The sequence below is a fragment of the Mustela lutreola genome, chromosome 8 (genome assembly GCF_030435805.1).
Source record: "Mustela lutreola isolate mMusLut2 chromosome 8, mMusLut2.pri, whole genome shotgun sequence".
NCBI classification, from domain to species: Eukaryota; Metazoa; Chordata; class Mammalia; order Carnivora; family Mustelidae; genus Mustela; species Mustela lutreola.
In genome coordinates this window covers 31,407,525-31,429,826 of record NC_081297.1, presented here as the reverse complement: position 1 = coordinate 31,429,826, position 22,302 = coordinate 31,407,525, and the positions used below count along the sequence as shown (strand labels likewise).

General features: G+C 36.4%; 1 protein-coding gene across 1 annotated transcript in view; it reads right to left on the bottom strand.

The window, feature by feature from the left end:
• The window catches only part of CCDC7 (coiled-coil domain containing 7), a 469,805-nt gene that overhangs the window by 185,023 nt on the left and 262,480 nt on the right, over positions 1-22,302 (bottom strand). The window contains exon 25 of the mRNA XM_059187454.1: positions 10,101-10,214. Within this exon, the coding sequence (XP_059043437.1) occupies positions 10,101-10,214 (114 nt within the window). The remainder of the gene's footprint in view (positions 1-10,100; positions 10,215-22,302) is intronic.

Genomic DNA, 22,302 nt, shown 5'->3' with positions numbered 1-22,302 from the left:
ATATTTCAATGCCATCCTGATCAATATTCTACTGGCATTTTTCAGAGAGCTGGAACAAGACAAACAAAACTAAAAGAATTTGCAAACATCCAAGCAGCCCTACAGGAAATATTGAAAGGGGTCCTCTAAGCAGAGAGCCTTAAAGTAACAAACCAGAAAGGAACAGAGACATTAGACAGTAACAGTCACCTTACAAGCAATACTATGGCACCAAATTCAGATCTTTCAATAGTTACCCTGCATTTAAGTGGGCTAAATGTCCGAATCAAAAGACACAGGGTATCATAATGGATTAAAAAAACACAAGACCCACTGATACACTATTTCCAAGAAACTCATTTTAGACTCAAAGACACCTCCAGATTTAAAGTGAGGGGGTGGAAAACAAGTTGCCATGCCAATGAACATCAAAAGAAAGCTGCAGTGGCAATCCTTATACAAGACAAATTAGATTTTAAGCCAAAGATTATAAGAAAAGATGAGGAAAGACACTATACCATACTTAAAGGGTCTGTCCAATAAGAAGATCTAACAATTTAAAATATCAATGTCTCTAAAATGGCAGGAGTAAATTATATAAACCAATCAATAACCATATCAAAGACACATCAATAATAACACAATAATAGTAGGGGACTTTAACACCTCCCTCACTGAAAGGGACAGATCATCGAAGTAAAAGATCAACAAGGAAATAAAAGCCTTAAATGACACACTGGAACAGATGGACATCATAGATATATTTAGAACATTCCATCCCAAAACAATAGAAAACACATTCTTCTCTAGTGCACATGTAACATTCTCCAGAATAGATCACATCCTGGGTCACAAATCAGATCTCAGCTAGTACCAAAAGACTAGTAACATTCCCTGCATGTTTCAGACCACAATGTGTTGAAACTAGAACTCAACCACAAGGAAAAGTTTGAAAGAACTCAAATACACCATGGAGGCTAAAGACCACCCTACTACTAAAGAATAAATGGATCAACCAGGAAATTAAAAAAGAATTTAAAAAATTCATGGACACAAATGAAAATGAAAACACACTGTTCAAAATCTTTGGGTCTCAGCAAAGGTGGTCCTGAGAGGGAAGTATATAGTAATACAAGCCTTTCTCAAGAAACAAGAAAGGTCTCAAGTACACAACCTAACCCTATACCTAAAGGAGCTGGAGAAAAAACAGCAAAGAAAGCCTAAACCCAGCAGGAGAAGAAAAATAATAATGATCAGAGCAGAAATCAATGAAATAGAAACCAAAAGAACAGTAGAATAGACAACAAAACTACGAGCTGATTCTTTGAAAGAATTAATAAGACTGACAAACCCCTAGCCACTCTTATCTAAAATAAAAGAGAAAGGACCCAAAATAAGAAAATCATGAATGAAAGAGGAGAGATCACAACCAACACATACACACACACACACACACACACACACACACACACACACAAAATACAAGTAGAAGAACATATTATGAGCAACTATATATCAGCAAATTTGACAATCTGGAAGAAATGGATGCATAAAGTATAAACTACCAAAACTGAAACAGGAAGAAACAGAAAACCTGAATAGACCCATAACCAGTAAGGAGATTGAAGCACTCATTAAAACTCTCCCAACAAACAAGAGCCCACAGCCAGATGGCTTCCCAGGGGAATTCTACCAAATATTTAAAGAAGAATAGATACATATTCTCCTGAAACTGTTCCAAAAATAGAAATGGAAGAAGAACTTCAAACTCATTTTATGAGGCCAGCATGACCTTGATCCCAAAACTAGACGAAGACCCCATCAAAAAGGAGAATTACAGACCAATATCCTTGATGAACATGAATGCAGAAATTCTCACCAAAATACCAGCCAATAGGATCCAACAGTACATTAAAAGGATTATTCACCACAACCAAGTGGGATTTATTCCCGGGCTGCAAGGTTGGTTCAACATCTGCAAATCAATCAATGTGATACTATACAGTAATAAAAGAAAGAGCAAGAAACATATGATACTCTCAATAGATAGCGAAAAAGCATTTAACAAAGTACAGTATACTCTCTTGATCAAAACTCTTCACAGTGTAGGGATAGAAGGTACATACCTCAATATCATAAAAGCCATCTGTGAAAAACCCACAGCAAATATCATGTTCAATGGGGAAAAACTGAGATCTTTTCCCCCAAGGTCAGGAACACAGCAGAACTGTCCACTATCACCATTGTTATTCAACATAGTAGTAGAAGTCCTAGCCTCAGCAATCAGACAACAAAAAGAAATAGGCAAAGAAGCTGTCAAACTCTACTCTTTGCAGATGATATGATACTTTATGTGGAAAACCCAAAAGACTCCACTCCAAAACTGCTAGAACTCATACAGGAGTTCAGTAAAGTATTGGGATATAAAATCAATGCACAGAAATCAGCTGCATTTCTATACACCAACAAGACAGAAGAAAGAGAAATTAAGGAGTTGATCCCCTTTATAACTGTACCCAAAACCATAAGACACCTAGGAATAAGTCTAACCAAAGAGGCAAAGAATCTATACTCAGAAAACTATACAGTACTCATGAAAGAAATTGAGGAAGACACAAAGAAATGGAAAAACATCCCATGCTCATGGATTGGAAGAATAAATATTGTGAAAATGTCTAAACTACCTAAAGCAATCTACGCATTTAATGCAATCCCTATCAAAATACCATCAACTTTTTACAAAGAAATGGAACTAATAATCCTAAAATTTAAATGGAACCAGAAAAGACCCCAAATAGCCAGAGGAATGTTGAAAAACTAATGTTACTGGCATCACAATTCCAGAATTCAAGCACTATTACAAAGCTGTAATCATCAAGACAGCATGGAACTGGCACAAAAACAGACTCATAGATCAATGGAACAAAATAGAGAGCCCAGAAATGGACCCTCAACTCTATGGTCAAATAATCTTCCACAAAGCAAGAATACTTCTCCAGTGGAAAAGGGACAGTCTCTTCAACAAATGATGTTGGTAAAATTGGACAGCCACATGCCAAAGAACGAAACTGGACCATTTCATTACACCACACACACTCAAAATGAATGAAAGACCTCAATGTGAGACAGGAATCCATCAAAATCCTTGAAGAGAACACAGACATCAACCTCTTTTTTTTTTTAAGATTTTATTTATTTGACAGACAAAGATCACAAGTAGGCACAGAGGCAGGCAGAGTCAGAGAGAGGGGAAAGCAGGCTCCCTGCTGAGCAGAGAGCCTGACGTGGAGCTCTATCCCAGGACCCTGAGATCATGACCTGAGCTGAAGGCAGAGGCTTAACCCACTGAGACACCCAGGTGCCCCAATATCAACCTCTTTCATGTTGGCCACAGCAACTTCTTCCTAGACACATTGCCAAAAGCAAGGGAAGCAAGGGTAAAAATAAACTCTTGCGACTTCCTCAAGATCAAAAGCTTTTGAACAGCAAAGGAAACAGTCAACAAAACCAAATGACAACTGAAAGAATGGAAGAAGATATTTGCAAATGACATATTGGATACAGGGCTAGTATCCAAAATCTACAAAGAACTTATCAAACTCAACACCCAAAGAACAAATAATCCAATCAAAAAATGGGCAGAAAACATGAACAGACATTTCTGCAAGGAAGACATCCAAATGGCCAACAGACACATGAAGAAGTGCTCCACATTGCTTGGCATCAGGGAAATACCAAGCAAAAGCACAGTGAGATACCACCTCACACCAGTCAGAATGGCTAAAATTAACTAGGTAAGAAATGACAGATGTTGGCAAGGATGCAGAGAAAGGGGAACCCTCCTACACTGTTGGTGGGAATGCAAGCCGGCTTAGCCACTCTGGAAAACAATATGGAGGTTTCTCAGAAAGTTGAAAACAAAGCTACCCTATGACCCATCAATTGCACTACTAAGTATTTACCTTAAAGATACAAATGTAGTGATCCGAAGGGGCACAAGTACACCAACATTTATAGCAGCAATGCCACAATAGCCAAACTATGGAAAGATAGATACCTATAGATATATCGATATATCTATAGATATATAGATATATAAAATTGAATACTATGCAGCCATAAAAAAACCAAAATCCTGCCACCATTTGCAATGACTTGGATGTAATTAGAGGGTAGTATGCCAACTGAAATAACTCAATCATAGAAAGACAATTATCCTATGATCTCACTGGTATGAGGAATTTAAGAAACAAGACAGAGGATCATAAGGAAAGGAAGGGAAAAATGAAACAAGATGAAACCAGAGAAAGAGACAAACCATAAGGGACTCTTAATCTCAGAAACAAACTGAGGGTTGCTGGAGCGGAGAGGAGTGGAAGGGATGGGGTAACTCAGTGATAGACACAGGAGAGGGTATGTGCTTTGGTGAGTGCTGTGAATTATGTAAGACTGATGAATCACAGACCTATACCCTTGAAATAAATAATACATTATATGTTAACAAAAAGAAAAACCCTAAAGTGGTATCATATCACATGTATTACAATGGTCATTATCAAAAAAACAAGAAATAAATGTTGGTAAGGATGTAGATGAAAGAGAATACTGTCATACTGGTAGTTGGTACAACTACCCAGGAAAATAGTACAGAGGTTCAGCAAAAAATAGAGCTAGTATACATTCCAACAATTCCACTTCTGAGTATTTTTCCAAAGGAAAGAAAACAGTAACTCAAAAAGATATCTGAATTCCCTTGTTCACTGTAGCATTATTTACAATAGCCAAGGCACAGAAATAATCTGAAAGACCATCAATAGATGAATGGTTTAAAAAATGTGATACACACACACACACACACACACAAGTATTATGCAGATAAAAAGAAGAAAATCCTGCCATTTGGGACAACATGGATGCAATGAGGGCATTTTGAAGTAAGTCAGAGAAAAAAAGACAAATACTGTATGCTTTCACTTATATGTGAAGTAAAACAAACAAAAAATGCTCATAGATAGAACAGATGGGTGATTGCCTAAACAAGAAGTAGACTAAGAAGGTGAAGATGCACAAAAGCTACACATTTCCAGGTATAAAATAATTATGTCCTGGTAATATAATATATGACATGTGATTATAGTTAATATTATTGTAATATATTTGAAAGTTTCTAAGACAATAGATCTTAAAAGTTCTCAACATAAGAAAAAGATGTATGAGTGGTGATGGATGTTAACTACACATACTGTGGTGATCGTTTCACAATATACAATGTGGAGATTTGGGGCACTGACCCACACACAGTCAAAAATCCATGTATAACTTTTGACTCCCCAAAACTGAACTGCTAACACCTTTATTGTTTACTGTAAGCCTTACTGATAACTAATACTACTGATTAGCACATATCTTGCATGTTATATATACTTTCTACTGTACCCTTATAATAAAAAATTAATATAATAAACTTATAATAATATATTCTAGGGAAAAATATTAAGAAAATCATAAGGTAGAGAAAATACATATATAGTACCATATTTATCTAAAAAGATTTGCATATTAAGTGAATCCTGCATGTACCTAGATCCTTGTGTTGTTCAAGAATCAATTGTATACATATACTGAATCATTATGCTGTATTCTTGAAACTAATACAATGTTATATGTCAGTTATATCTCAATTTTAAAAACCTAAATCATAAAGGATAATAACGGAAATTAAACCAAAACTAAATTTAAGGAAATGAACCTACTGAAGTAAGAAAATACCAATGCAAATAAATCAAGAAAGTATTTGAAACATACACTTTCTCTTAGAAAAGAGGGTGGAGGGTGAACTGTAAACAGATCACAAAACTTTTTAGTAGGTTTGTTTTTCTAGCATTTTTTTCTAGTGCTCTGAATTCTGAAACAATTTAAGTATTAAAAGAGCAAATGAGTAAATGTTTTGATGTTTAGACTGATTCACACTTCAGAAGGCAGACTGTACACACATGAAATAGAAGGAAAGAACAAGTCCTGAAGGGACAGATTGGAATTGAAAATCTCTGTGAGAATCATGATTTCTAAAAACATCTATGAATATTCATATACATGTATATGTTCACATGTATATAAGCATATGTGAGTATGGCCATATATATATTAATTATACATGCATGTATGTTCATATGTATATGTGTTTACACTGAAGTTCTTTCAACAGGCCAAAACCCTGTGTGTGATCTTTTAGGCCCATCTTAAACAACTACAAAGACCACATCTAGCAGTTGTCATGGGGGATTCTTCGGATTCCACACTATACTTGAAGCATAGCCCCTGAACAGCAGATATTGGAGGTAGTTGCAGTCATAGACTAAGGCCTATCCAGAGCTGGAAATACCTACATTCTTAGTCCAGGTGCCTCAAATTTGAGGAATTCTTACACATGGAGGATTCAGCTAAGATACTGTAATGTTCATATGCTTCTACACATTTCACCCTTTCATTACCATTTCATTGTAGATATTTTTATTAGTTTTGATAGTTTTCACCACTTTTACACTTCTAGCACTCCCATCACTAACTCACCTTAACATCCAAGTCTATACAACAGGAAGAGCCTTTTGTTTAAGGCTTCTTTGATTGTGAGACGATCTTCCCTCAAATTACAACCCTGTCAGCACTGATATTCTGACCCTCAACCAATGTTGTTGTATGGGACAAAGTGGAAAGTTGATGTAGCTGGAAACCTTTCTTTCTAATACAATTACAGTAAAAGAATAAATGCTTAATCTTACTTTCAGTTTAGCTTGCTGTATTCATTGAACAACTCCCTTACAAATTAGTGCTACAAGCAATATGGTCACATCCGTTTCTGGAAGGAACACTTGTGAACCCTCAGGGTTCTCTAAAGGAATACCACTGTGTCATGTACAAGAATCAGAGTGTCTCACAGAGCTCATGAAAATTCAGGACAATGTGTCTCAGGATGTGCTAGCAGACTCTGTACCATGCTTTAAGAGAATGCTGTTTATAAATAACATGGAGGACATGGGGAGATAGAGAGGAGAAGGGAGTTGGGGGAAACTGGAAGGGGAGGTGGACCATGAGAGACTATGGACTCTGAAAAACAATCTGAGGGTTTTGAAGGGGTGGGGGGTGGGAGGTCAGGGTACCAGGTGGTGGGTATTATAGAGGGCACGGATTGCATGGAGCACTGGGTGTGGTGCAAAAATAATGAATACTGTTATGCTGAAAATAAAAAATAAATTTTAAAAAATGCTGTTTTATTATATACAGGTTTTTAATTTCTGAGAGGGAACAGTAGTTTTTCTTTTTAGTTCCTGTTTTGCTGATTAAGATGCCCAGTGAGTAGGTCAAACTAAACATCCAACAGAGGGGTTTTGAGAAAGCTGGAGAAGCAATACCTTGACCACTACTTAATAGTTTCAACAGCTATGGAATCAAGCGTTGTTGAGGATCCTATGCACTGAGTTACACCCTATGATTATTACTTCTAATGTTCTGAGAACTGATGGTCAGCCCATGATACAGTGATTTACTGAGACTCAGTATTTAATAAAAGAATGTCTAGTCCTGAGGATCACTTTGTCCACTGACCTGAAGCGAATTTTGAGAGCTGGATAGTTCATGTTTAAAGAAGTATTCTTTTGAAAGAAGTAACCATAATCTTACTGGTTTGTTAATATAAAATTCCTTTCTCAGAGAGTTTTGACAATGGCTGTATTGCACAAGGAGCCAGAAAAGGGTGTGAAGAAACACAAGTATTCAAAAATCTCTCCTTCCTCAGCTGTGTATTGTTTTGGATTCAATAGATGGCTTTTCCTTGCCCTTGTAAAACATCCTTGTCCCATGTTTTAACTATCCGTGAAGAGGTTATAGTGACTCTGTGAACCATGTGGTGGTACCTAAAATATACAATAAAGGACTGAGAATAGTAGATGATGAGATTATTTTTTTACCAGACTCAAAATTCTGGATTCATTTGTCCCACTATTCCTGGACATCAAACTCAACTAAACATCCTTCTAATGTCAGGGCAATTAGTCTAGGACATTATCTGGATCTTAAACAGAAAATTTCTTGACAGGTAATAGTGGATACTGCCAAGACAGCAATTACTGACCATAAGAGAGACTGATATAAAAATGGTATTCTAGTAAACACTCCTGGACCATCTTTGCAAAAATCTTGAAGAGATCAAAGTGTATGTTTACCCAAAAGCAGGCATAGACTTAAAGAAGTAGACTGATGGTCTATTTATCAAGAACCTTATAGCCAAGTAGTGGGAGAAGAGAAGATCAACAGATCCACTACCTATGTTAATGAATCCTTTGACTAATACAAGTGCTATGTTTCTGATTCTCCCAGTGATCCTTGCCATGAATCAGAATGCTCCACCAGCTATTGCCAAGACCTTATGGATTTCAAAAATGCATAAGACTATGGGTTTTTCTAGCCCTCATGTACCCAGGGAGATGAGAAAACTTTGGCTAATATCGGAGTTCAATGGAGATGTACATAATTACATTTCTGGGCCTTTGAGATACTGGTACATAGATGACAGTGATCTCCACTGTTGTGATCTCCACAACCCCTAACACCAAGATGAGGGGGAAACTGTTAATGCTTATTGGTTTGAAGTCCAAAGCCATCACTTATAGGAAACTTACCCAGACTCCACAATGGTATGCCCACCCATGCCACCTCAAAACTCCACTCTCACTAATATGTGTATTATTACTACATATACTACTACTACATGTATTATTAACCTGTGCTTGTATCTACCCTAAACCTTGATAGAAACTGACACTTTAGCAATACACGTGGAAGACTGAAAACTACCCAACTATCAGCATCTAGCACTTTGTTTCTCAAAAAGTTCATGAGGAGAAAAATAAATAAGTGCTTTATTTATGAGCTTAATGAAGCAAAAAATGCTCCCTGAAACTAGTTCTCCATTAAATAACTTAACACACCTGGGTGTATGCCCTTGTGTGCATAGTGACTCTGATGATTATAGGTAACTCAGTGATAGAGTACTGAGGCACTAGTTTAGCCAATATTATGACTGTATGGAAGTGACTATCCACAGTGAAGGAATCTGGTATTCTGTATTAGGTAATATAAATACCCTATGAAGAAACTTTGTCCACATGGATGATCAGGATAAGTTTGGCATATGTGGATTGAATTTCAATCCACCATTAATATCCTTTCACAAGACTCCACAAATTCTCCAAATATCTGTGTCAATATATAGGTATGGCCTAGAAGTGTTGAAAACCAAGAGGGAGGGCGCATTAGTCTTCTACTCTATTGACAGCATCACCCAAGTGAGTCCAGACAAAGGCAACAAGGACCAGACATCCTATTGATCCACATGTGGCAACATGGCTAGACCATTACAACAAACAAAGAACAGTTACCTAGTACCTAAATGAATTCCTGGGCATAACGTGCGTGTAAGGGGCACAATGTCTCATTCCAAAGAACAAGACTACCAAGCTTTGTTTTGGCTCATTCTGCTTCAACAAATGAAAATGAGGCAACCTACTGTGGGAATATTTGGCTATTTGCACTCTCATATTCCGCATGTGGGGTTCTTGATGACATCCATTAGGCTACTTCAAATGTCACTCCTTTTAATGGGGCCACAACCAAAAGGATGTATTTAAGACCCTCCAACAGGACTCTCAGGCTACACTACCTCCAGGTCCCTGTGATCATTTGCTATTTGACTTACATTTCTCAGTAACATGTCTGTTCACCAATTAGAGCTGTGGTAGAAGGCCTCAGCCACAGATCAGAAATATCTACAACAGCTTACTGTAAGGCATGCATCCTTTGTCAGAAAATTATTGACCCATAACTGGGCCTTGGTGTCTGAGTGTAAAATAATATTACAACTAGAAATACCAATGAAAGTTATGAATAATTTGATTTCTGTTCTCTAACTATCAGAGGGTATTAACAATTAAGGTCAAAGGAAATATAGATTTCCATAAAATATAACCTCAAATACATATTCACGTACTAAAGAAAAAAAATCTTTAATTAAAATAATTTAATCTTAATTAAAATAATTTAAAGCTTTCTATAATTATCATACTCACCAATGTTTCCTTCCCCTTTGGTTGTTCTTTGTTTCTTTACTTGCATTTGTGTTTTTGATATTGAATCTTGGTTTCCATCAAGCAGAAGATTTCTACCTGGTACTTCATCCTGAGCTACATAAAGAGAAACAGTTAGTTGAATAAATAGAGAAACAGACCTGCTGTGAAACCTTTAATTTTCAAGTTTGTAACAAGTATCCAGCAGAATTTATCTTCATTTTTATAAATTACCATAATGTCAGTTCTGATATGAAAATAGAAGTGTTTTAATATGGATGTGTTAAAACTCTTATAACTTCATTAATAATCCTTGGCATCTAATATGATGTTATTCTCCATTTTTCTGGAATTTTTATACTTAAATTTAAAACTCAATCACAGGATAAGACATTAGCAAGATGGAGGACTAATAAGCTCCAGGCCCTCATTCCCCCAAAGAAACACTGAGTTAACAACAGTTACAAACCAAATCAGTTTTATGAGAACTCTAAAAACCAGTTGAGACTGCATCACCAAAGTACCTTACTTACCAAGAAGAACTACACCAAAAAGTGAAGAAAAGGTCATGGTATTTTGCCCATCTTGGCTGTACCACTTCCCTGGTGTGGTGTGCCACAATCACAGGGAAACTCCCCAATTTCCAGATCCTCCCTTGAGATGAAAAGAAAAAAGTGGAACTTTCATCTTTCTGGAAAATCTCAGAGCTGCTCAATGTCCACAATAGCCAAACTATGGAAAGAACCTAGACGTCCATCAACAAATGAGCAGATAAAGAAGATGTGGTATACATACACAATGGAATAATATGTAGCCATCAAAAACTGAAATCTTGCCATTTGCAAAAATGTGGATGGAACTAGAAGGTATTATGCTAAGCAAAATAGGTCAATTGGAGAAAGGATTATCATATGATCACTCTGATGTGAGGAATTTGAGAGGCAGGGCAAGAGGTTGTGGGAGGCAGGGAGAGAAAAAATGAAATAATTAAGGCCAGGAAGGAAGACAAGCCATAAGAGACTCTTAATCTCAGGAAACACACTGAGGGTTGCTGGGAGTGGGGGCAGGGATAGGGTGCTATAGTGGGGAGGGTATGTGCTATAGTGAGTGCTGTGAACTGTTAAGACTGATGATTCATAGACCTGTACCCCTGAAGCAAATAATACATGTTAATTTAAAAAAAAAGTCTGGGAGCTGCCTAAGTGATTGGTTTCTACTTTGCCTGACTTGCTACACTGAAAGAAATAGCTGCACAGATGTATATCAGGTTGGAAGCTGCTGAAAACAAAGTTGAATACCATAGCATATTAGAGCTACAAGGAGTATGCAATTCTACAAATGATGGGGGTAACCAGGGGTTACAGGCAGAAAAATAGTATAGCAATCAAAAACAAAAGCTCCTGGGAAGAAATAAGGGAGAGCCTATAAAAGAAAATAGGAGAGTTAAAAGCCACCATATAAACTAGAACATAAGAGTATACACAAGAAGAGAAAACACACATTCCTCAGAAATGGTTTGAGAAGTCTTAGAACCTCTGTGCCATGCTGATTTCTCAAGTCATTCCCTTGCACAAAGCCAGTTTGTAAATATTGAGAGGTGGCTGTACTTTCAAATTCCTAAATCTCTATAAAAGATGACAAGCCATATCAAAATAACCCAACATACAAACAAAACCAAGAAAACATGTCCTAATGAAATCATGAAAATGATGCTTGAACAAAATTTAAATGGCACCATTATTAACAACAGCCAAATTATAGAAATAGCCCATGTGTCCATCTATTGATAAATCAGTAAAGAAGTGAATAGGCATGCGCGTGCACGCGCGCACACACACACACACACACACATACATACATACACACAATAAAATAGTATTCAGCCATAAAAAATAATGAAATCTTGCCATTGGAAATGATGTGGATGGAGCTGGAGTGTATTATTCTAAGTGAAATAAATTAGAGAAAGACAAATATCATATGATTCCAACTCAAATGTGGAATTTTAGAAACAAAGCAAATGAACATGGGATAGGATGGGAAACCAAAAAAACAGAGTCTTAATTATAGAGAACAAACTGATGGTAACCAGAGGGGCGATAGGCAGGGGAAAGATGGGTTAACAAGATGATGGGATTAAGGAGTACACTAATTGGGATGAGCACTAAGTGTTGTAAGTAAGTGTTGAATCACCAGATTCTACACTTAAAACTAATATTATGCTGCATCTTAACTAATTGGAATTTAAATAAAAACTTGGAAAAAATATAAACAAATATATAGAAACAATTAAAAACAAATTCTGGAGCTGAGCAATACAATAAATGAATTTAAAGTTTCACTAAAGGGGTTCAACAACGGATTTTTGCAGGAAGAAAAAAGAATAGCAACCTGGAAGACAGGCCATTTGAAATTACAGAGTAGCAAAAACAAAAAAGAAAAGTGAGGAAACCATAAGGACCAATAAGACACTATTAAGTGGACCAAGATACACATTATGGAAATCCCGGAAGGGAAAAGAAAAAGTAGAGACTTTATCTGAAGAAATAATGACCAAAAACTCCCAAATTTGAAAGAAGAAATGGTTGTACAAATTCAACAAGTTAAATGAACTCCAATAAGGAAAATCCTAAAAAGACCAACATTGAAACACATTACAGTTAAACTGTTAAGACAAACATAAAGAGAGAACCTTAAAAGCTGAAAAAGTAAAGCGCTTGTCACATACAAGGAAGCCTCTATAACTTTGATAGTGGATTTCTCAGCAGGAACCTTGCAGGACAAAAGAGAGTGAGATGACATATTCAAAGTGCAAAGAAAAAACTGTCAACCAAGCATACTGCAAAACTATTCTTCAAAAATTAAGGGAAAATTAAAACTTTCCCCTCCAAAAAAATTAAGACTTTTCCAGATAAACAAAAGGTGAGAAAGTTCATACCACTAGACCTATCCAAACAGGAATGCTAAAAGAAGTCTTTCAAGTTGAGATTAAAGGACATTAATGGCATCACAAAGTTATATGATGATATGGTTTTTGATTATGATAAATGTATGGACAATGTAGAAACACATATTATTGAAATTTTGATGCGTAACTTCACTTTTAATTCCTACATAGAATTTAGAGAAAAATATAAAAATAACTATAAATCTATGTTATTAGGCACACAATACATAAAGATAGAACTTGTGATATCATTAAGTAAAGTGTGGGGAAGAACATTAAAGGAGAACAGGTCTGTGACTGAATGACTATGACTGAACTTTAAGTTCAATGTAATCCCCATTGTAACCACAACAAAAACATTTATAGAATATATATGTTAGGTAACGAATGTTTGTATCCTCTAAAATTTACTGTTGAAGCCCTAACCCCAATGTGATGGTTGAAAATAGAGCTTAGGAAACTAATTAAAGTTAAGTGATATCTCAGGGGGAAGGCTAATTCTAACAGAATTAGCATTTTAGTAAGAAGAGACACCAGAGAATGTGCCCATGTGCACACTTGCAGAGACCATCTCTCTTTCCAAGTGCACACAAAGAAAAGGTTATACGAGTACACAGAAAATGGTAATACTTTTAAGCCAAGAAATGTATCTTACCAGCACCTTGATCTTGGACTTCATTCACGAGGAGTGTAAGAAATAAATTGCTTGTTTAGTGGACTTGTCTATGGTATTTAGTTATGTCAGCATGAGTGGACTAATATAGTACACAAAAGGAAATGAAAAGGAAAGCAAAGCACGTCACTATAAAAAACATAAGTCAAAGACAAAGGAAAACAGTAAGGAATGAGAAGCAAAAAAGGCATGATACAAAAAAAAAGAAAAATGACAATAATAAATCCTTCCATATCCAATTGTATGCTATCTAACTGGGTAACTTAAATCAAAAAATTTTTAGAAAAACACAATCTACCAATGTAAATAGGATGAACTCCCAAATCAAAAGATTGCAATAGTAGATTAATGTATCACAAAAACAAATAAAATAACAACAACAAAGACCCACATATATGCTATCCAAAAGAGACTCATGGTAAATATAAGGACATATATGGACTGAAAGTGAAAAGATGGAAACAATTTTCCATGTAAATGATAACCAAAAGAGAGCATGGGTGGCTAAATTATTAACAGGCAACAGAATTTTGTCAAAAACTCTTACAAAAAACAAAGTAAGACATCTTATAAAGATATGTTTGTTTGTTTGTTTGAGACAGAGCATGAGCAGGGGGAGAGGCAGAGAGAAAGGAAAGAATCTCAAGAAGACATCATGCCCAGCACAGAGGCCCATGCTCTGAGATCACAACCTGAGCTGAAATCAAGAGTCAGATGCTTATCTGACTGACCCACGCAGGGACCCCAAAGCATCTTATAATAATAAAAACTCAATTCTCAGGGCACCTGGGTGGCTCAGAGGATTAAAGCCTCTGCTTTCAGCTAGGGTCATTATCTCAGGGTCCTGGGATTGAGGCCTGCATCGGGGTCTCTGCTCAGTGGGGAGCCTGCTTCTCTCTTTCTGTGCCTGCCTCTCTGCCTACTTGTGATCTCTGTCAAATAAATAAATAAAATCTTAAAAAAAAAAAACCTTAATTCTCCAAGAATATACAACAAATATAAATATATATGCACCAATTGCAGGGCCATAGGGAAGCTCTATTTTTAATTTCCTAAGGAATCTACACACTGTTCTCCAAAGAGGCTGCACCAACTTGCATTCCCACCAACAGTGGAAGAGGGTTCCCCTTTCTTCACATCCCCTCCAACACATGTTGATTCCTGTCTTGCTAATTTTGGCCATTCTAACTGGTGTAAGTTGATATCTCAATGTGGTTTTAATTTGAATCTCCCTGATGGCTAGTGATGATGAACATTTTTTCATGTGTCTGATAGCCATTTGTATGTCTTCATTGGAGAAGTGTCTGTTCATATCTTCTGCCCATTTTTTGATATGATTGTCTGTTTTGTGTGTGTTGAGTCTGAGGAGTTCATTATAGATCCTGGATATCAACCTTTTGTCTGTACTGTCATTTGCAAATATCTTCTCCCATTTCGTGGGTTGTCTCTTTGTTTTCTTGACTGTTCCCTTTGCTGTGCAGAAGCTTTTGATTTTGATGAAGTCCCAAAAGTTTATTTTCGCTTTTGTTTCCTTTGCCTTTGGAGACATATCTTGAAAGAAGTTGCTGTGGCTTAGATTGAAGAGATTACTGCCAATGTTCTCCTCTAGGATTCTGATGGATTCCTGTCTCACATTGAGGTCTTTTATCCACTTTGAGTTTACCGTTGTGTATGGTGTAAGAGAATGGTCGAGTTTCATTCTTCTTCATATAGCTGACCAGTTTTCCCAGCACCATTTATTGAAGAGACTTTCTTTTTTCCACTGTATATTTTTCCCTGTTTTGTCAAAGATTATTTGACCATGGAGTTGATGGTCCATATCTGGGCTCTCTACTCTGTTCCACCGATCTATGTGTCTGTTTTTATGCCAGTATCATGCTGTCTTGGTGATCACAGCTTTGTAGTAAAGCTTGAAATCAGGTAACGTGATACCCCCAGTTTTATTTTTGTTTTTCAATATTTCCTTAGCGATTTGGGGTCTCTTCTGATTCCATACAAATTTTAGGATTATTTGCTCTAGCTCTTTGAAGAATACCGGTGGAATTTGGATCGGAATGGCATTAAAAGTATAGATTGCTCTAGGCAGTATAGACATTTTAACAGTGTTTATTCTAGAGCTTTCCTATGACCCTGCAATTGCACTACTGGGTATTTACCCCAAAGATGCAGATGTCGTGAAAAGAGGGCCATCTGTACCCCAATGTTTATAGCAGCAATGGCCACGGTTGCCAAACTGTGGACAGAACCAAGACTCCCTTCAACGGACGAATGGATAAGGAAGATGTGGTCCATATACACTATGGAGTATTATGCCTCCATCAGAAAGGATGAATACCCAACTTTTGTAGCAACATGGATGGGACTGGAAGAGATTATGCTGAGTGAAATAAGTCAAGCAGAGAGAGTCAATTATCATAGGGTTTCACTTATTTGTGGAGCATAACAAATAGCTGTGGGAGGTTGGGGTACCAGGTGGTGGGTATTATAGAGGGCACAGATTGCATGGAGCACGGGGTGTGGTGCAAAAATAATGAATACTGTTACATTGAAAATAAATAAAAAATTAAAAAAATAAAAATACAATTTGCCAAGATAAATATATATATATATACATATATATATATATATATGCACCAAACATGAAACTTCTAAATATATGAAGCAAATACTAGCCAACTGCATAAAAAACAGACAGATAATAAAACAAAAATTATAGTAGACTTTAATATCCCACTTTCAACAAGGAATCAGAGTATATGAACAACACTATAGACCAGTTGGGCATTATACATATATGCAGAAAACATATAAAAAACATATAAAAAAATAGCAAAGTACACAATTTTCTCAAGGGCACATGGAACAAGGAATGTTCACCAGGACAGACCACATGTTGGCCACAAGGTAAAGTCTTAAAAAAATCTGAAAGACTGAAATCATACAAACCAACTTTTCGGATCACAATGAAAAGTTAAAAGTTAACAATGGCAGAAACACTGAGAAATCCACAAATATAATGGAAATTTAAAATAAATTCTCAAAAAACAGGGTCATAGCAGATATTGTAAGGAAAATTAGAAAATACCTTGAGATAAATGAAAATGAAAACACATCCAAAATGTATGCAATGTAGTGAAAGTCATTTCAAAAGGCAAATTTATAGCTGTAAACATTTACATTAAAAAGAAAGACCCCCCCCCCAAAAAAAAATATAGCTTCACACTTCAATGACATAAAAAAAGAAGAAAAAACTTATCCAAAGGTAGCAGAATAAATGAAATAAGAAATATTAGAGCAGATATAATGGAATAGAAAATGGAAAACCAATAAAGAAAATCAATGAAACCAGGAACTGGTTGTTTGAAAAGACCAAAAAAAAAAAAAAATTGAAAAAGTTCACTAGATTAGCTAAGATGAAAAGAAAAAAATATTCAAATAATTATATCAAAAAAATCAATGCCACAGGAATAAAAAGGCTCATAAGAGAATATTACAAATGATTCCATGCCAACTAACTGGATTACGTAGAAGACCTGGGTAAATTCTTAGAAACACACACGTACCAACTGAATCATGAATAAACAGAAAATCTGAAAGAACAATAACTAGTAAAGAGTTTAAACCTGTAATCAAAAACCTCCCAAAAAATATAAGACCAGGACCAGTTAGCTGCACTAGAGAATTCTACCAAATATTAAAAGAACAATGCTTTTCAAATTCATCCAAATAATTGAATGAAAGACAATACTTCCAAAGTTATTAGGCCAGAATTCCCTGACATGAAAATCAGATAAATGTAATACATGAAAAGAAAACCACAGGGCACTATCCCTGATAGAGAAGAAATTCCTCCACAATACATTAGCAAACAGAATTCAAGAACTTTTTGGAAGGATTAAACACAAGAGCCAAGTGGGATTTGTTTTTGGAATGCAAGGATGAGTCAATGTACGAAAATCAATTAATATGATATATCACCTTAACAACATTTTTAAAAATGACCATCTTGACTGATTCAGGAAAAGCATTTGAGGAAATTCAACATCTTTTCATGATTAAAAAAAAATCTAAACTATCACTTAAAGGGAATATACCAATATAATAAAGACCATATATGCAAAGCACACAGCTAACCTCCTAACTAATGATGAAAGACCAAAAATTTTTCCTCTGAGATCAGAAACAAGGCAAAGATACACACTCTCCCTATTTCTATTCAACATAATATGGGAAGTTCTAACCACAGCACATGAGTAAGAAATAAGTAAATAAACAAAATGAAATTTTATAAAGGAAGTAAAATGTTCTCTGTTCACAGATAACATGATCTTATACATACAAAACCCTAAAGAATCACATAAAATTTGTTAGAATTAATAACTGAATTCAGCAAAATTTCGGAATACAAAATCAATGTATGAAAATCAAGTACATTTCTATAAACTATTGATGTAAAATATTAAAAGGAAACAAATTACCAAAAAAACCAAGTCCATCAACAATAATAAAATACAAATAAATTTAACCAAGGAGTCAAAAGACACGTAAATTGCAAACTATAAAACATCACTGAAAAAAATTAAAGAAGACACAAATAAAGGGGAATATATCTTATGTTCATGTATTAGAAAAATTAATATTATTAAAACATCAGTACTTCCCAAGGAAATCTACAGATTCAGTGTAATCACTATAAAAATCCACATGCATTTTTTGTAGAAATAGAAATTTAAAAATTCATCCTAAAATTCATACAAAATCTCAAGAAGTCCCACATAGCCAAATGATCTTTTAAAATAATAAGTAAGTTAGATATATAACATTTAATAATGCATATAATAATTTTAAAACATATAACATAAAATATTTAATAATTTTAAAACATATTACAAATCAAAAATAAATAGTTTGCTAGTGGCATCAAGACATGTAAGACTAATAGACTAGAGATAGGAAAATGGAAGCAGAGTAGGAGGACCCTAGACTTATCTCATCTCATAAATACAACTAGATAACTATTGAATCATCTTAAATACCACAGAAATTAGCCTAAAGACTGAAGAACAAACTTCACAACTAAAGACAGAGAAGAGCTACACCAAAGAAAGTGGAAAGCACAGAGATGTGGTTTAAGGGAGAAATGATCGCTGGCAGCTTATGCTGAGGGTAGGGTGCCACAATTGCAGAGAAGTGTGAAAGAGAGAGAAATACACAGGGGAACAAGCAAGAAGAAACTTTTCCCACAGGAATTGACTTGGAAAACAAGAAGGGCTGAATTTCACAAGTTCTTGCAACCAGGGAGGCTCAAAGTCTGGAGTGTTAAAGGTCAGTGGGCTTGGCTGGGATAGAACCTACAGAACACAGTACCACCCTTAGGAGAGAAGGCAGGCAAACAGCTCAAAGGCATAAAACATGGAAACACTGATATGATACATAGTAGGGAGATTATTTGCTCTTTCAGAGCTTGTCCCCAAGAAGCAACATTCTGTGGAAACAAAGGAGCTAACTTGTGCCATTTCTTCCCTCACCCTTCTGCAAAAACACAAAGACACTTGCAGGAAGCAACAAGTGCAGACACAGGCTACTTAACCTAACTACAATAAGCCCCACTCTGCCTTGCTCCAGTGTAACTGCCCCTCTCAGCCAAGCTTAACTCAGTCCCAGCATGGTGAGCCCTTCCCCTACAAAACAAAATAAACCCCAGCTTACAGTAGGTATCCCAACTAGAGAGCTTCACAAGGCCCTAGTTCCAGTGGAAGTGGTGACAGGTCTCATTTCATAAGCAGACCAGAGCATTCCTAGTTAGAAGTCACAGCCTTGAGGCCAGGGCCTAAAACACTGCCCAGCAGGCAAGGAGGGCCTCTCCAGATGACTGGCCTGAAGGATAAGCATAACATCAACATGCATGTAACACATGCTCTAAGTGCCAGGCTCTAGGCACTACATGATCTCTTCTTCATAAGGCCATTACTTTCAGGAGCAGGACACAACTCACTTTTCTAACACAAAAAAGAAGGCAGAGACTTAGATAAAATGAGAATACAGGAATTTATCCCAAATGAAAAAACAAGAGAAGGTCACAGCCAGAGATGCAAGAGAAACAGATAAAAGCAACATACATAATGGAGAATTTAAAGCAATGATCATTGAGTGCCTAGGTGGCTCAGTCAGTTAAGCATCTGACTTCAGTTTAGTTCATGTTTTCAGAGTCCTGGGATTGAGTCCATACTGGGCTCCAAGCTCAGCTGGAAGTCTATTTCTCATTCTCCATCTATCCCTCCCCCAACACATTGTGTGTGTGTGTGTGTGTGTGTCTCCAATAAATAAATATAATCTTTTAAAAAATAAAGCTATGATCATAAAGGGATGTACCTGGTTGGCTCAGTCAGAAAAGCGAGTCAGAAAATGCAAATTTTGATCTCACGGTTGAAATTTTGAGTCCTATGTTGTAAGAGGAGATTACTTTAAAAATTAATAAAATCTAAAGAAATGATAAGGATACTCACTGGGCATGAGAAAAGAATGGAAGACATCAGTGAGACCCATACCAAAGAGATAAAGGAGTTAAAATAGAATGAGAGGAAAAGTGCAATAAATGAGATTAGGAACTTGCTTATTCCAATGGACAGCAGGCTGGAAGAACTAGAGGAATGACTTAATGACCTAGAAACAAAGTAATGGTAAGCAATGAAGCTGAACAAAAGAAAAAGAATTATGCAACATGAAAACAGACTTAGAAAACTCAGTGTCTTGATCAAACATAATAACATTTAGGAGTTCCAGAAGAAGAGGGATGGAAAAGGGGGAAGAAAATTTATTTACGGAAATAATAGCTGAAAATTTCCCAAATCTGGGGAAAGAAATGGACACCCAGACCCAGAAGGCACAGAGAACTCCTGTCAAAATCAACAAAAGCAGGCCTTTGCCACGGTACAGAGTAATTAAATTTGCAAAGCATAATGATAAAGAAAAAAATCTTAAAAGCAACAAGTCAAAGGAAGTAACTTACAAGAAATAAAGCCAGCAGAAGATTTTTCAACAAAAACTTGGCAAGACAGAAGAAAGTGGCATAACATATTTGACATGCTGAATATATAGGAAGACTTCTCAAATGGAAAGAAGAGACCAAAATTGATGGTATAATGTAGGAAGCACAAGAGCAGTAAAAATGAGTATTTCTATTAAAAAATCAAAGAACTCACAAAAAAGAGTATAAAATATAATAACAAATATCTAAAATATGAAAAGAGGAGAAAAGAAGGAGTTCAAACTTAAATGACCATCAAATTAGTATAGACTGTTATTTGTAGAAAAGTTTATATATAAACCTACTGGTAACCATATATTGAAAACCAATAAAAACTGTCAAAATATAAAGAGAAAGAAAGCCAAATTTATCACTAAAGAAAATCAGCAAAACATGAAAGAGAGGGAGGATCAGGATGGCAGAGGAGTAGGAGATCAAGATATGATCAGGTCCAAGGAGTTCAGCTAGATAGCTATCAAACCATTCTGAACACCTACAAACTCAACAGGAAATAGAAGTAAAGAGCAGCAATTCTAGGAACAGAAAATCAACCACTTTCCAGAAGGCAGGACATGCAGAAAACTAAATCCAAGGCAATATAAGGGAAGATAGACCGCAGGGGTAGGGGTCGGCTCCTGACAAGTGAGAGTGCAGTGGAGCACATAATCAGAACCTTTGGAAGTCTGCTCCACTGAAGGATGTTGCTCCAGAGGCTAAGAGGAGCCCTTGCAGGGACAGAGTAGTCTCAGGACCTGCAGGGACACAAAAAGACCAGAGCCCCCATGTATCCAAGTGGGGAAGCTGGCTGCAGAGACAAAGTCTTCAAGCAGTGGGCTCTAAGCTCAGGGTTACCTTAAACCATGACCCAAGGCACAGTTGGACCACTGCTCTCTGAGCAGGGACCCCACTCTCCTTTCTCCTCCAGGAGGAGCAGCACTGCAGGGATCTTCTGGGTTTGGAGACTCCAAAGAGGGCTGCGCACCAAAGATAGAAATGCTTGGTCACAGGCTGGGTGAGCACGGAATGCGGCTGGAGACCAGGGAGACAGGAGGAACTGACTGCTTTTCTCTGGGTGCGCATTAAGGAGTGGGACCCTGAGCTCTCAGTTCCTACAGGGCCAGAGATTGGGAGGCCACCATTTTCATTCCCATCCTCCAAAGCTGTATGGAAAGCATTCAGGGAACAAAAGCACTGACAGCAAACCCTGGCAGATTACACAGCCTGGCCCCTGGCAAAGGCGGTTCAATTCTGTCTCAGGCAAAGACATTTCAGAATCACTCCAAGAGACCCCTCCCCCAGAAAATCAGCAAGAACATCCAGCCAAGTTCAGCAACCAAAGAGAACTGCAAAACTCCAGAGTTAGGGGAAAGCAGCACATAGAATTCATGGCTTTTTCCCCATGATCCTTTAGTCTTTAAACTTAAATTTTTTAAGTTTTATTTTTTTCTTATTATATTTTATTAAATTTTTCCTCTTTCCTATTTTAACTTTTTAAACTACTTTCTTATATCAATACTTTCAAAAAACCTTTTTAAATTTTCATTGTTATAGTCATATT